This window comes from Tachyglossus aculeatus, chromosome Y4 (genome assembly GCF_015852505.1).
Source record: "Tachyglossus aculeatus isolate mTacAcu1 chromosome Y4, mTacAcu1.pri, whole genome shotgun sequence".
Taxonomy (NCBI): Eukaryota; Metazoa; Chordata; class Mammalia; order Monotremata; family Tachyglossidae; genus Tachyglossus; species Tachyglossus aculeatus.
Genome location: NC_052096.1, coordinates 6,331,443 through 6,344,108, shown reverse-complemented (window position 1 = coordinate 6,344,108; position 12,666 = coordinate 6,331,443). Strand labels below are relative to the sequence as shown.

The following is a 12,666-nucleotide window of genomic DNA, read 5'->3' as shown; positions in this document are numbered from 1 at the left end:
AGCATCATTATTCTCTGGGCCTCAGTTAACCTTATCTGTAAAATGGGGATTAAAACTGTGAGCCCCCCTTGGGACAACCTGATTACCTGATCCCCAGCGCTTAGAACAGTGCTTTGCACATAGTAAGCGCTTAACAAAATATCATCATCATTATTCTCTGGGCCTCAGTTAACCTCATCTGTAAAGTAGGGATGAAGACTGTGAGCCCCACATGGGACAACCTGATCACCTTGTATCTCCCCCAGCGCTTAGAATGGTGCTTGGCACATAGTAAGCGCTTAACAAATACCATTATTATTATTGAATTCCCATTTTCCAGATGAGGAAATTGTGAGCCCGTTGTTGGGTAGGGACCGTCTCAATATGTTGCCGACCAAGCGCTTAGCGCCTGTACATATGTATATACGTTTGTACATATTTATTACTCATTTATTTATTTATTTATTTATTTTAGTTGTACATATCTATTCTATTTATTTTATTTTGTTAGTATGTTTGGTTTTGTTCTCTGTCTCCCCCTTTTAGACTGTGAGCCCACTGTTGGGTGGGGACCGTCTCTAGATGTTGCCAACTTGTACTACCCAAGCGCTTAGTCCAGTGCTCTGCACACAGTAAGCGCTCAATAAATACGATTGATGATGATGATGATGAATTTCCACTTTCCAGATGAGGAAACCGTGAGCCCGTTGTTGGGTAGGGACCGTCTCTGTATGTTGCCGACTTGTATTTCCCAAGCGCTTAGTGCGGTGCTGTGCACACAGTAAGCGCTCAATAAATACGATTGAATGAAGGAAACTGAGGCCCAGAGAAGGTCAGTGGCTCGCACCCAGCAAGCAAGGGGTGGAGCTGGGCCTAGAACCCAGGTCTTCCCACCCCTCCAGCGGGTCTCTGTGTGTCTCTCTCCCCATCTCTTTCTCTCATCATAATGGCATTTTTTAAGCGCTTACTATGTGCCCAGCACTGTTCTAAGCGCGGAGCACTGCTGCATCTCTCCCTCGGTCTCCTCCCTCAGATCCGGGAGCTGCTGAAGAAAGTGGAGGAGCTCTCCGCCGAGGTCCTGGCCCTGCGCGGGGAGAACGGCAGCCTCAAAATGCAGCTGCAGGTCGGTCCTCCCTTTCCCCGGGCACGTTGGGAAGGGAGCCAAAGGGTGGCCATTGTCCGGCCAATCAATCAATCGTATTTATTGAGCGCTTACTGTGCGCAGAGCACTGGACTGAGCGCTTGGGAGAGGGCCCAACGACAACACGACTCCTGGGGTATGTCGGGAGGGGATCAGGATAGAAGCACTGAGGCTCAGCGGAAAGAGCCCGGGCTTTGGAGTCAGAGGTCATGGGTTCAAATTCCGGCTCTGCCGCTTGTCAGCTGGGTGACTTTGGGCGAGTCACTTCACTTCCCTGTATATATGTATATATGGTTGTACATATTTATTACTCTATTTATTTATTTATTTATTTATTTATTTTACTTGTACATTTCTATCCTATTTATTTTATTTTGTTGGTATGTTTGGTTCTGTTCTCTGTCTCCCCCCTTTTAGACTGTGAGCCCACTGTTGGGTAGGGACTGTCTCTATGTGTTGCCAATTTGTACTTCCCAAGCGCTTAGTACAGTGCTCTGCACATAGTAAGCGCTCAATAAATACGATTGATTGATTGATTGATTGATTCTCTGGGCCCCAGTTGGAGTCAGAGGTCACGGGTTCAAATCCCGGCTCTGCCCCTTGTCAGCTGGGTGACTTTGGGCGAGTCACTTCACTTCTCTGGGCCCCAGTTTCCTCATCTGTCAAATGGGGATGAAGACTGGGAGCCCCCCGTGGGACAGCCTTATCACCTTGTACCCTCTCCGGCGCTTAGAACAGTGCTTTTGCACATAGTAAGCGCTTAATAAATGCCATTATTATTATTATTATTATCAGGGGGTGGCCGCGGTCGGGGGAGTGACAGCTTGGGGGAGGCCAATCGATCAATTGATCATAGTCATCGAACGCTCACTGTGCTCAGAGCATTGTGCTAAGCACTTGGGATAGTACACTGATAATAATAATAATAATAATAATGTTGGCATTTGTTAAGCGCTTACTCTGTGCAAAGCACTGTTCTAAGAGCTGGGGGGGGGGGTACAAAGTGGTCAGGTTGTCCCACGTGGGGTTCACAGTCTTAATCCCCATTTTTACAGATGAGGGAACTGAGGCTCAGAGAAGTTAAGTGACTTGTCCAAGGTCACACAGCAGACATGTGGCGGAGCCGGGATCCAACATGCCTCCCGGGGCATGTTGCGGGGGGAACAGGAGGTGGCCGTGGTCAGGGGAGGAGGCTCTCTCCTGCCACAATCAATCAATCAGTGGTATTTATTGAGCACTTACTGTGTGCAGAGCACTGTACTAAGCGCTCGGTAGAGTCCAATACCACAGCGTGCCTCCCGGGGCATGTTGGGAGGTGACCGGGAGGTGGCCGTGGTCAGGGGAGGAAGCGCTCTCCTGCCACAATCAATCAATCAATGATATTTATTGAGCACTTACTGTGTGCAGAGCACTGTAGTAAGCGCTCGGGAGAGTCCAATACCCAGCGTGCCTCCCAGGGCATGTTGGGAGGTGACCGGGAGGGAGGCTCTTTCCTGCCACAATCAATCAATCAGTGATATTTATTGAGCCCTTACTGTGTGCAGAGCACTGTAGTAAGCGCTCGGGAGAGTCCAATACCACAGCGTGCCTCCCGGGGCATGTTGGGAGGTGATCGGGAGGTGGCCTTGGTCAGGGGAGGAAGCGCTCTCCTGCCACAATCAATCAATCAGTGATATTTATTGAGCGCTTACTGTGTGCAGAGCACTGTACTAAGCGCTCGGGAGAGGCCAATAGCACAGCGTGCCTCCCGGGGCATGTTGGGAGGTGACCGGGGTTGGCCGTGTCCGGGTGCCAGATGGGGTTGGAGAGACAGGCCCTTCCCGCCTGTATACCTGTATATATGTATATATGTTTGTACATATTTATTACTCTATTTATTTTACTTGTACATATCTATTCTATTTATTTTATTTTGTTAGCATGTTTGGTTTTGTTCTCCGTCTCCCCCTTTTAGACTGTGAGCCTACTGTTGGGTAGGGACCTTCTCTATGTGTTGCCAACTTGTACTTCCCAAGCGCTTAGTCCAGTGCTCCACACACAGTAAGCGCTCAACAAATACGATTGATGATGATATATGTATATATGTTTGTACATATTTATTACTCTAACTTGTACATATCTATTCTATTTATTTTATTTTGTTAGCATGTTTGGTTTTGTTCTCCGTCTCCCCCTTTTAGACTGTGAGCCCGCTGTTGGGTAGGGACCGTCTCTAGATGTTGCCGACTTGGACTTTCCAAGCGCTTAGTCCAGTGCTCTGCACACAGTAAGTGCTCAATAAATACGATTGATTGATTGATTCAGCTGTGTCCCCATTCCCAGAATTCCCAGAAGAACCACCAGGAGATCATCGCTACCTACAGGACCCACCTACTGGACGCAGCACGGGTGAGGGGAGAGAGGGTGGGATCCCCCACCGGTCCCCTCTTCCCGTCCCCTTCCACCCCCCGCCGGTTGTTCCTTGCCCTCTTCCCACCTTCCCGACATTCCCGAAGATGCCCATCCCTGGAAGAGACGGAGGACCAGGTGGTGGAGGGGGAGAGGGGCCCGGGTCGGACCCTCGGGCCTGACCCGTCCGTCCATCCATCCCCCTTTGCCCGGGGTCTCGCAGGGCTGCCTGGAGGAGGAAGTGTATGAGATTCTCCTGCGGATCCTGGAAATGCAGGAAGAGGAGTGAGCCAGGATCCCGTCACCTCCCGCCCGGAAGCAGGAAGGGCGGGGGGGCTTCTCTGTGGTGAGTCGGAACGCCCCCTCCCCAGAATAATAATAATAATAATAATTCAATCGTATTTATTAGGCCCTTACTGTGGGCAGAGCAATCAATCAATCAATCGTATTTATTGAGCGCTTACTGTACTGTACTAAGCGCTTGGAAAGTACAATTTGATAACAAAGAGCGACAATCCCTACCCAACAACGGGCTCACAGTCTAGAAGGGGGGAGACGGACAGCAAAAACAAGTAAAGAGGCGATAATAAGGGTGGTGTTTGTTAGGCGCTTACTATGCACCAGGCACTGTGGTAAGCGCTGGGATGGCCACAAGCAAATGTTTCCCCTTCCCCGCCTTCCCGTCAAGGAGTTTGGGAGTGTTTCCGGGGAAGCCAGAAGCAGCGTGGCCTAGTGGAAAGAGCCTGGGGCAGAGAGCCAGAGGACCTGGGTTCCAATCCTCCCTTCACCACCTCAGTCAGTCAGTTGAATTAATTGAGCACTCACTGAGTGAGGAGCTCTGTACTAAGCGCTTGGGAGAGTACAATGTAACAGCTTCTAGGCTGTGAGCCCGTTGTTGGGTTGGGATAAGCAGCGTGGCTCAGTGGAAGGAGCCCGGGCTTTGGAGTCAGAGGTCATGGGTTCAAATCCCGGCTCCGCCACTTGTCAGCTGGGTGACTGTGGGCAAGTCACTTCTCTGGGCCTCAGTGACCGCATCTGTCAAAGATTAGACTGTGAGCCCACTGTTGGGTAGGGACTGTCTCTATATGTTGCCAACTTGTACTTCCCAAGCGCTTAGTACAGTGTTCTGCACACAGTAAGCGCTCAATAAATACGATTGATGATGATGATGATGAAGACCGTGAGCCCCCCGTGGGACAACCCAATCACCTTGTAACCTCCCCAGCGCTTAGAAGGGTGCTTTGCACATAGTAAGCGCTTAATCAATGCCATCGTTATTATTTGTTGCCGATTTGTACTTCCCAAGCGCTTAGTCCAGCGCTGTACACACGGTAAGCGCTCAATAAATACGGTTGAATGAATGAGTGTCCCCCGCCAGACTGCGAGTTCTTCCAGGGCAGGGATCGGGGGCTCTGCCCGTGGCTGACCCGGAGTAAATATTATTGTTCAGCAGAGAACTGGGAATGTTTTGGGGGGTGGGGGCTGGGGGAGACCCCTCCCATCTCCCCCTGCCCCGGGTTCATCCAATCCTGAGCAGGTAGCAGAGAGTTGGGGGGGAAGGGGCAGGCGCTGAGGCCTGTTTTAATTTGCTTTTTTCCTCCTAGGCCGAGTTGAAGCCGGCGGTATCGAGCCTGGGAGCAGTGGTGCGGGTGGGATTGGGGGTGGGGAGCGGGGGTCCTGGCTACCGGGAGGGCTGCGGAGGTGGGAAAGGGGGCTCCGGGGGGCTGGATTTTCCCCAAATATGAGGGCCCCCCAATCCCATGCGGTTGGAAGCCCCCACTCCTGCTTCTCCCCACCCCCTGGGAAATAAAGAAGGACACGGGCCCAGTCTTGGTCTCTGCTCACCTTTGATAATAACGATGGCAATTATTAAGCACTTAGTATGTGCCCAAGCACTGTCCGCAGACTGGTGGTGTGAAGGCTTCCGGGTAGGGGGTCTCTCTCTTTGTCCTCAAATACCGTTCAGCACTTGATACGTGTTATCAACAAATAGGGTGCAAAACGGGTTAACGGGGGTTAATCGGCCGTGGGGTTCGAGAACCCGAGGGGGTGACGCGGATGGGAAAAATCATCATCATCATCATCATCAATCGTATTTATTGAGCGCTTACTGTGTGCAGAGCACTGGACTAAGCGCTTGGGAAGTACAAATTGGCAACATATAGAGACGGTCCCTACCCAACAGTGGGCTCACAGTCTAAAAGGGGGAGACAAAACCAAACGTACTAACAAAATAAAATATATAGAATAGATATGTACAAGTAAAATAAATAAATAAATAGAGTAATAAATATGTACAAATAGAGTAATAAATATGTGAGTTCAGATAGAGCAGGAAAGGCAGGAAGGTTGACTACTGGCCCGTTCACCTCCCGAGAGAGGCACGAGAGGCAAGCGGCCCCGATCTGTTGTCCGCCAGCGGACTTGACGTGACTGGCTCCGTTTTGTGCAGGCCGAGAGCGACTCCTTTTCGTATTTTCTGCAAGGCTCAGCGACAGGATAATAATAATAATAATAATAATAATAATAATAATAATGGCATTTGTTAAGCGCTTACTATGTGCAAAGCACTGTTCTAAGCGCTGGGGGGGATACAAAGTGATCAGGTTGTCGCACGTGGGGTTCACAGTCTTAATCCCCATTTTACAGATGAGGTAACTGAGGCTCAGAGAAGTGAAGTGACTTGCCCAAGGTCACACAGCAGACTTGTGGTGGAGCCGGGATTTGAACCCATGACCTCTGACTCCAAAGCCTGCGCTCTTTCCACTGAGCCACGCCGCTTCTCCTATGCAGGGTGTCTTCAAGGCCAGTAACAAGTAACACCTATCTATGCAAGGTCGTAAGGCAGGTAACTACATCCTGCACAAGGCAGTGAGGATGGAGACTAATGAGAATTTCTAACATCCTGTCGGGCCTAATTGGTTCCCTGAAATTCCTACTGCTCGCCCCCGCGTTGCTGTAACTCAATAAAAGACACAGTGGGAATGGGATCGGGGCTGCTTGTCACTCGTACCTCTCTCGGGAGGTGAACGGGAAGGTGGCCACCTTCCTCCTTTGCTGCTCCATCTAAACTCACGTCTCCGAGTCCTTCTTCCCATCCGCGTCACCGCCTTGGGTTCTCGAACCCTGCGGTCGATTCCCACCGCTTAACCTATTTTGCACCCTACTTCATCATCATCAATCGTATTTATTGAGCGCTTACTATGTGCAGAGCACTGTACTAAGCGCTTGGGAAGTACAAATTGGCAACATATAGAGACAGTCCCTACCCAACAGTGGGTTCACAGTCTAAAAGGGGGAGACAGAGAACAAAACCAAACATACTAACAAAATAAAATAAATAGAATAGATAATAAAATAAATAGAATAGATAATAAAATAAATAGAATAGATAATAAAATAAATAGAATAGATAGACAATCTCAGAGTCCAACAGTCACAGCAGTCGCCGCGTTGACCACCGCGGTTGTGACCTCCCAGCCTTTTTTTTTTTCTTTTTCTTTCTTTCAGTCGTATTTATTAAGCGCTTACTGTGTGCAGAGCGCTGTACTAAGCGCTTGGGAAGTACAAGTCGGCAACATCTAGAGATGGTCCCTACCCAACAACGGGCTCACAATCTAGAAGGGGGAGACAGACAACAAAACAACACATATTAACAAAATAAATATAGGATCACTAGAAACAATATACCGATTCGCTTTTTTCTGAAGACCATGGGCATTCTCTGTCCTGCCTATCTTTGTTGTTTTCCCCATAATTTCACACAGCATTTAGCGATCACTTTCAGGTTCACAATTCCAAGTTTTATTTTGATAGAGCCCACTGTTGGGTAGGGACCGTCTCTATATGTTGCCAATCTGTACTTCCCAAGCGCTTAGTACAGTGCTCTGCACAGATCCCAGCCGCTTCTTCCTTGCATTTGGCTCCCGATCCGAGCTACGCAAAGGATTCCCGCGTGCGTGCCGCCCGTGAAACTTTGGCCTTCCTAGATCCTGAGTTAAATTACAACCCGTTGTTCGTCATGGGTTGGTTAACGTCAAAATCCCCGTTACCAGGATGTTATCGGGAGATAACGGTCAGCACAGGATCAATCAATCGTATTTATTGAGCGCTTACTGTGTGCAGAGCACTGTACTAAGCGCTTGGGAAGTACAAGTTGGCAACATACAGAGACGGTCCCTATATAGAGACGGATGGGGACATCCCGGACAGAGAGGAGCCACTCTGGTTAATGTAGCTTTTTGCACACGCTGGAGTGCTTTCGGTCCCCACAAAATGGGAGGGTTACTGTTGGTACGCACAAGATGGAGTCAGTCACGCCAAGTTCGCTGGCGGACAACATCCTCAAATACCGTTCAGCACTTACTGGGTGAGAGGCCCTGTGCTAAGCGTTGGGGTGGATCCGAGCGGATCGGGTTGGACGTAGCCCCCGTCCCACGTGGGGCTCACGGTCTCAACCCCCATTGTACGGATTTTTAGACTGTGAGCCCACTGTTGGGTAGGGACTGTCTCTATATGTTGCCAACTTGTACTTCCCAAGCGCTTAGTACAGTGCTCTGCACACAGTAAGCGCTCAATAAATACGATTGATTGATTGATTGATGAGGTAACTGAGGCCCAGAGAATAATAATAATGATAATGATGGTATTTGTTAAGCGCTTACTATGTGCCAAGCACTGTTCTAAGAGCTGGGGGGAATACAAGGTGATCGGGTTGCCCCCCGTGGGGCTCCCAAGCAGCGAGGCTCAGTGGAAAGAGCCCGAGCTTTGGAGTCAGAGGTCATGGGTTCAAATCCCGGCTCCGCCAATTGTCAGCTGGGTGACTCGGGGCAAGTCACTTCACTTCTCTGGGCCTCAGTTCTCTCATCTGTAAAATGGGGATGAAGACTGGGAGCCCCCCGTGGGACAACCTGATCACCTTATAACCTCCCCAGCCCTTAGAACAGTGCTTTGCACATTGTAAGCGCTCAATAAATGTCATCATTATCATTATTATCCTCATTTGACAGATGAGGGAACTGAGGCCCAGAGAGGTGAAGTGACTCGCCCACAGTCACTCAGCTGACAAGTGGCGGGGCCGGGATTAGAACCCACGACCCCTGACTCCCAAGCCCGGGCTCTTGCCACTGAGCCATGCTGCAGTGACTTGCCCAGGGTCACGCAGCATTTAGCTTTAAGCAGCGTGGCTCAGTGGAAAGCACACGGGCTTTAGAGTCAGAGGTCATGGGTTCAAATCCCGCCTCTGGCAATTGTCAGCTGTGTGACTTTGGGCAAGTCACTTCACTTCTCCGTGCCTCAGTTACCTCACCTGTCAAATGGGGATTAAAATTGTGAGCCCCTTGTGGGGCAACCTGATCACCTTGTAACCTCTCCAGCGCTTAGAACAGTGCTTTGCACATAGTAATCGCTTAATAAATGCCATTATTGTTATTATTATTATTTGTTCTGACGACTTGACACCTGTCCATGTGTTTTGTTTTGTTGTCTGTCTCCCCCTTCTAGCCTGTGAGCCCGCTGTTGGGTAGGGACCGTCTCCATAGGTTGCCGACTTGGACTTCCCAAGCGCTTAGTCCAGTGCTCTGCACACAGTAAGCGCTCAATAAATACGACTGAATGAATGAATGAATGAATGAATGAATGTGTGTGTGCGCGTTTGTAGTGGCCCCTTCGTCGAGCAGGCCACACCCCTTCCCAACGCAGGCCACGCCCCTCAACTGCGCATGTCACGCCCCCTCATCGCGCAGGCCACGCCCCTTCACAGCGCAGGCCACCCCCCTCAACGGCGCATGCGTCGCCCCGTTCGTCGTCCAGGCCACGCCCCTCCACTGCGCATGTCACGCCCCGTTCATCGTGCAGACCACGCCCCCTCAATTTAGCACGGCAGTCATCGCGCAGGCCACGCCCCTTCGTAGAGCAGACCACGCCCCTCAAACGCGCATGTCACGCCCCATTCATCGCGCAGGCCACACCCCCACAACTGAGCAGGTCACGCCGCTTCACCGCACGGGCCACGCCCCTGCAAAGCGCAGACCACGCCCCCTCAAATGAGCATGTCACGCCCCGTTCATCGCGCAGGCCACGCCCCATCGTAGCGCAGGCCACGCCCCATCAACTGCGCATGTCACGTCCCATTAATCGCGCAGGCCACGCCCCTTCGTAGCTCATGTCACGCCCCTAGGTCGCGCAGGCCCCCCCCTTCACCGCGCAGGCCACACCCCTTCACCGCGCAGGCCACGCCCCTTAACAGAGCAGGCCACGCCCCACAACTGCGCATGTCACGCCCCATTCATAGCGCAGGCCACGCCCCCTCAACTGAGCAGGCCACACCCCCTTCGCAGCGCAGGCCACGCCCCCCAACTGAGCAAGTCACGTAGCCTCACATCGCATGTCACGCCCCTCCGTCGCGCAGGCCACGCCCCTTCATAGAGCAGGCCATGCCCCAATCATCACGGAGGCCATCTCCCTTAACTGCGCAGGCCACGCCCCTTCGTAGCTCAGGCCACGCCCCCTCAACTGAGCAGGTCACGTAGCCTCACCTCGCAGGCCACGCCTCTCAACTGCGCAGACCACGCCCCTTTCCCGCGCAGGCCGAGCTCCCACAACTGCGCGCATCACGCCCCCTCACCGCGCAGGCCCCGCCTCTTCATCACACAAGCCACGCCCCTCCCGGCGCAGGCCACGCCCCCTTTGCTGCTTGTGTCACGTACCGTTCATCGTGCAGGCCACGCCCCACCATCGCGCATGCCACGCTCCCTCACAGCGCAGCCCACGTCCATCACCGCGCAGGCCCCTCCTCGTCGTCGCACAAGCCACGCCCCTCAGGTGCGGAGGCCACGCCCCTCACCGCGCAGGCCACGCCCCATTCGCCGTGCATGCCCCCGCCCCTCCGCCGCGCATGCCCCGCCCCTTCCCAGGCCCCGCCCCCTTCCTCCCGTGCAGTGACGCGTCTGTCCGGCAGGGGGCGGCAGCGAGGCGGCCGGAGCGTCCCGGCGGGGACGGAGCCTACGGCCCGGCGTCCTTAGCGGCAGGACCGGACAGGACCGGACCGGACCGGACCGGACCCGACCCGGTAAGTCCCGCCCCTCCCCCATCGGACACCAAACTTTTCCAGCTCCGGAAGTTGCGGGGAGGGGGTCCCGAACCCCGATGTTTGGGATGTTTGCCTCTTTCCACACCGGGGTTGGGGGGAGGATCAATACTTATCGGTTATCGATAACCCCAGCCCCCGCTCCTCTGATGTTCCATTGTCCCCTCCCGAGCTCTTAGTACAGTGCTTTGCACACAGTAGGCGCTCAGTAAATACTACTGGTTGATCGATTCTCTTCGCCCCTCCTGCCGCCCACCTTCTTCCCCTGTGCGATGTGCTTGGCACTTAGTGAGCGCTTAACAAATAATAAAGTGATGATGATGATAATAATAATAGCAATGATGGCATTTCTTAAGCGCTTACTATGTGCAAAGCACTGTTCTAAGCGCTGGGGAGGTTACAGGGTGATCAGGTTGTCCCACGTCTCAGTGTCGTAATCCCCATTTTATTCATATATTCATTCAATCGTATTTATGGAGCGCTTACTGTGTGCAAGGCACTAGACTAAGCGCTTGGGAAGTACGAGTTGGCAACATATAGAGACGGTCCCTATCCAGAAGCGGGCTCACAAGGTAACTGAGGCCCAGTCGCCCAAAGTCACCCAGCTGACAAGTGGTGGAGCCAGGATTTGAACCCCTGACCTCTGACTCCTAAACCCGGGCTCCTTCCACTTATTTATTTATTTATTTATTTATTTATTGAGCGCATACTGTATGCAGAGCATTGGACTAAGCGCTTGGGAAGTACAAGTTGGTAACATATAGAGATGGTCCCTACCCAATAGCGGGCTCATTGAGCCACGCTGCTTCTCATCTCATCATTTCATGATGAGGATGATGATGAGCGTTTAGAACAGTGCTTTGCACATAGTAAGCGCTTAATAAATGCCATTATTATTATTATTATTATCATCAGGTGCGCGGCTCCAGCTGGAAATGGGCGGGGGCGCCCGGGGGCGGGGCCCGTGGAGGGGGCGGGGCCAGGACCGGGCCAAGGGCCAATGGGAGCGCGGCCAGGGCGAGGGGCGTGGCCAGGAAAGGGGCGCGGGCCAATGGGGACGCGGCGGGGCGGTGGGCGGGGCCAGAGGAGGGGTCGTGGCCGGGAGAGGGGCGCGGGCCAATGGGAGCTCGGCCAGGGCGATGGGCGTTTCCAGATGACGGGGCGGGAGAGGGGTGCGGACCAATTGGAGCGTGGCCAGGATGAGGGGAGGGTCCCGATTAGGGGGCGTGGCCGGAGCAGGGGCTCCGGCCAATGGGGGCGTGGCAGGGCGATGGGCGGGTCCCGCTGAGGGGGCGTGGCACTATATTTATTTTATTTTGTTAATATACTTTGTTTTGTTGTCCGTCTCCCCCTTCTAGACTGTGAGCCCGCTGTTGGGTAGGGACCGTCTCTATATGTTGCCAACTTATACTTCCCAAGGGCTTAGTCCAGTGCTCTGCACACCGTAAGCGCTCAATAAATACGATTGAATGAATGAATGAATGAACGAATTTTATTTGGTTTATATGTTTTGTTTTGTTGTCTGTCTCCCCCATCTAGACTGTGAGCCCGTTTTTCGGTAGGGACCGTCTCCATATGTTGCCAACTTGTACTTCCCAAGCTCTTAGTACAGTGCTCTGCACACAATAAGCGCTCAATAAATACGATTGAATGAATGAATGAATGAAATACGATTGAATGAATGAATGTGCTAGGGACACGCGCCAAAAGGGGCGTGGCCGGGGCGGGGGCGTAATCCTTTTGAGGGGCTTGGCTAGGGCGGAGCGTGGGCCAATGGGAGCGCGGCGCGGGCCGGGGGCGTGGCCAGGGCGAGGGGCGGCTCCTATTGGTCGGGCGGGGCCCGCTGGGGGCGTGGCCAGGACGAGGGGCGGCTCCTGTTGGTCGGACGGGGCCCGCTGGGGGCGTGGCCAGGGCGAGGGGCGGATCCTGTTGATGAGGCGGGGCCTTTTGGGGGCGTGGCCAGGGCGAGGGGTTGGCTGCGTGGCCAGGGCGAGCGGCGGCTCCTATTGGTCAGGCGGGGCCCGATGTGGGCGTGGCCAGGGAGAGGGGCTGCCCCATTAGTCGGGCGGGT

The 12,666-nt window shown here is 53.1% G+C and overlaps 1 protein-coding gene across 1 annotated transcript in view; it reads left to right on the top strand.

Annotated features, from left to right (window-relative positions):
- ANKRD35 (ankyrin repeat domain 35) overlaps positions 1-3,849 on the top strand; it is a 36,817-nt gene extending 32,968 nt beyond the window's left edge. Inside the window, 3 exon segments of the mRNA XM_038768291.1 lie at positions 1,013-1,102; positions 3,443-3,508; positions 3,732-3,849. Of these exon segments, the coding sequence (XP_038624219.1) occupies positions 1,013-1,102; positions 3,443-3,508; positions 3,732-3,797 (222 nt within the window). The 3' untranslated portion in view covers positions 3,798-3,849.
- Positions 3,850-12,666: the final 8,817 nt, after the last annotated feature.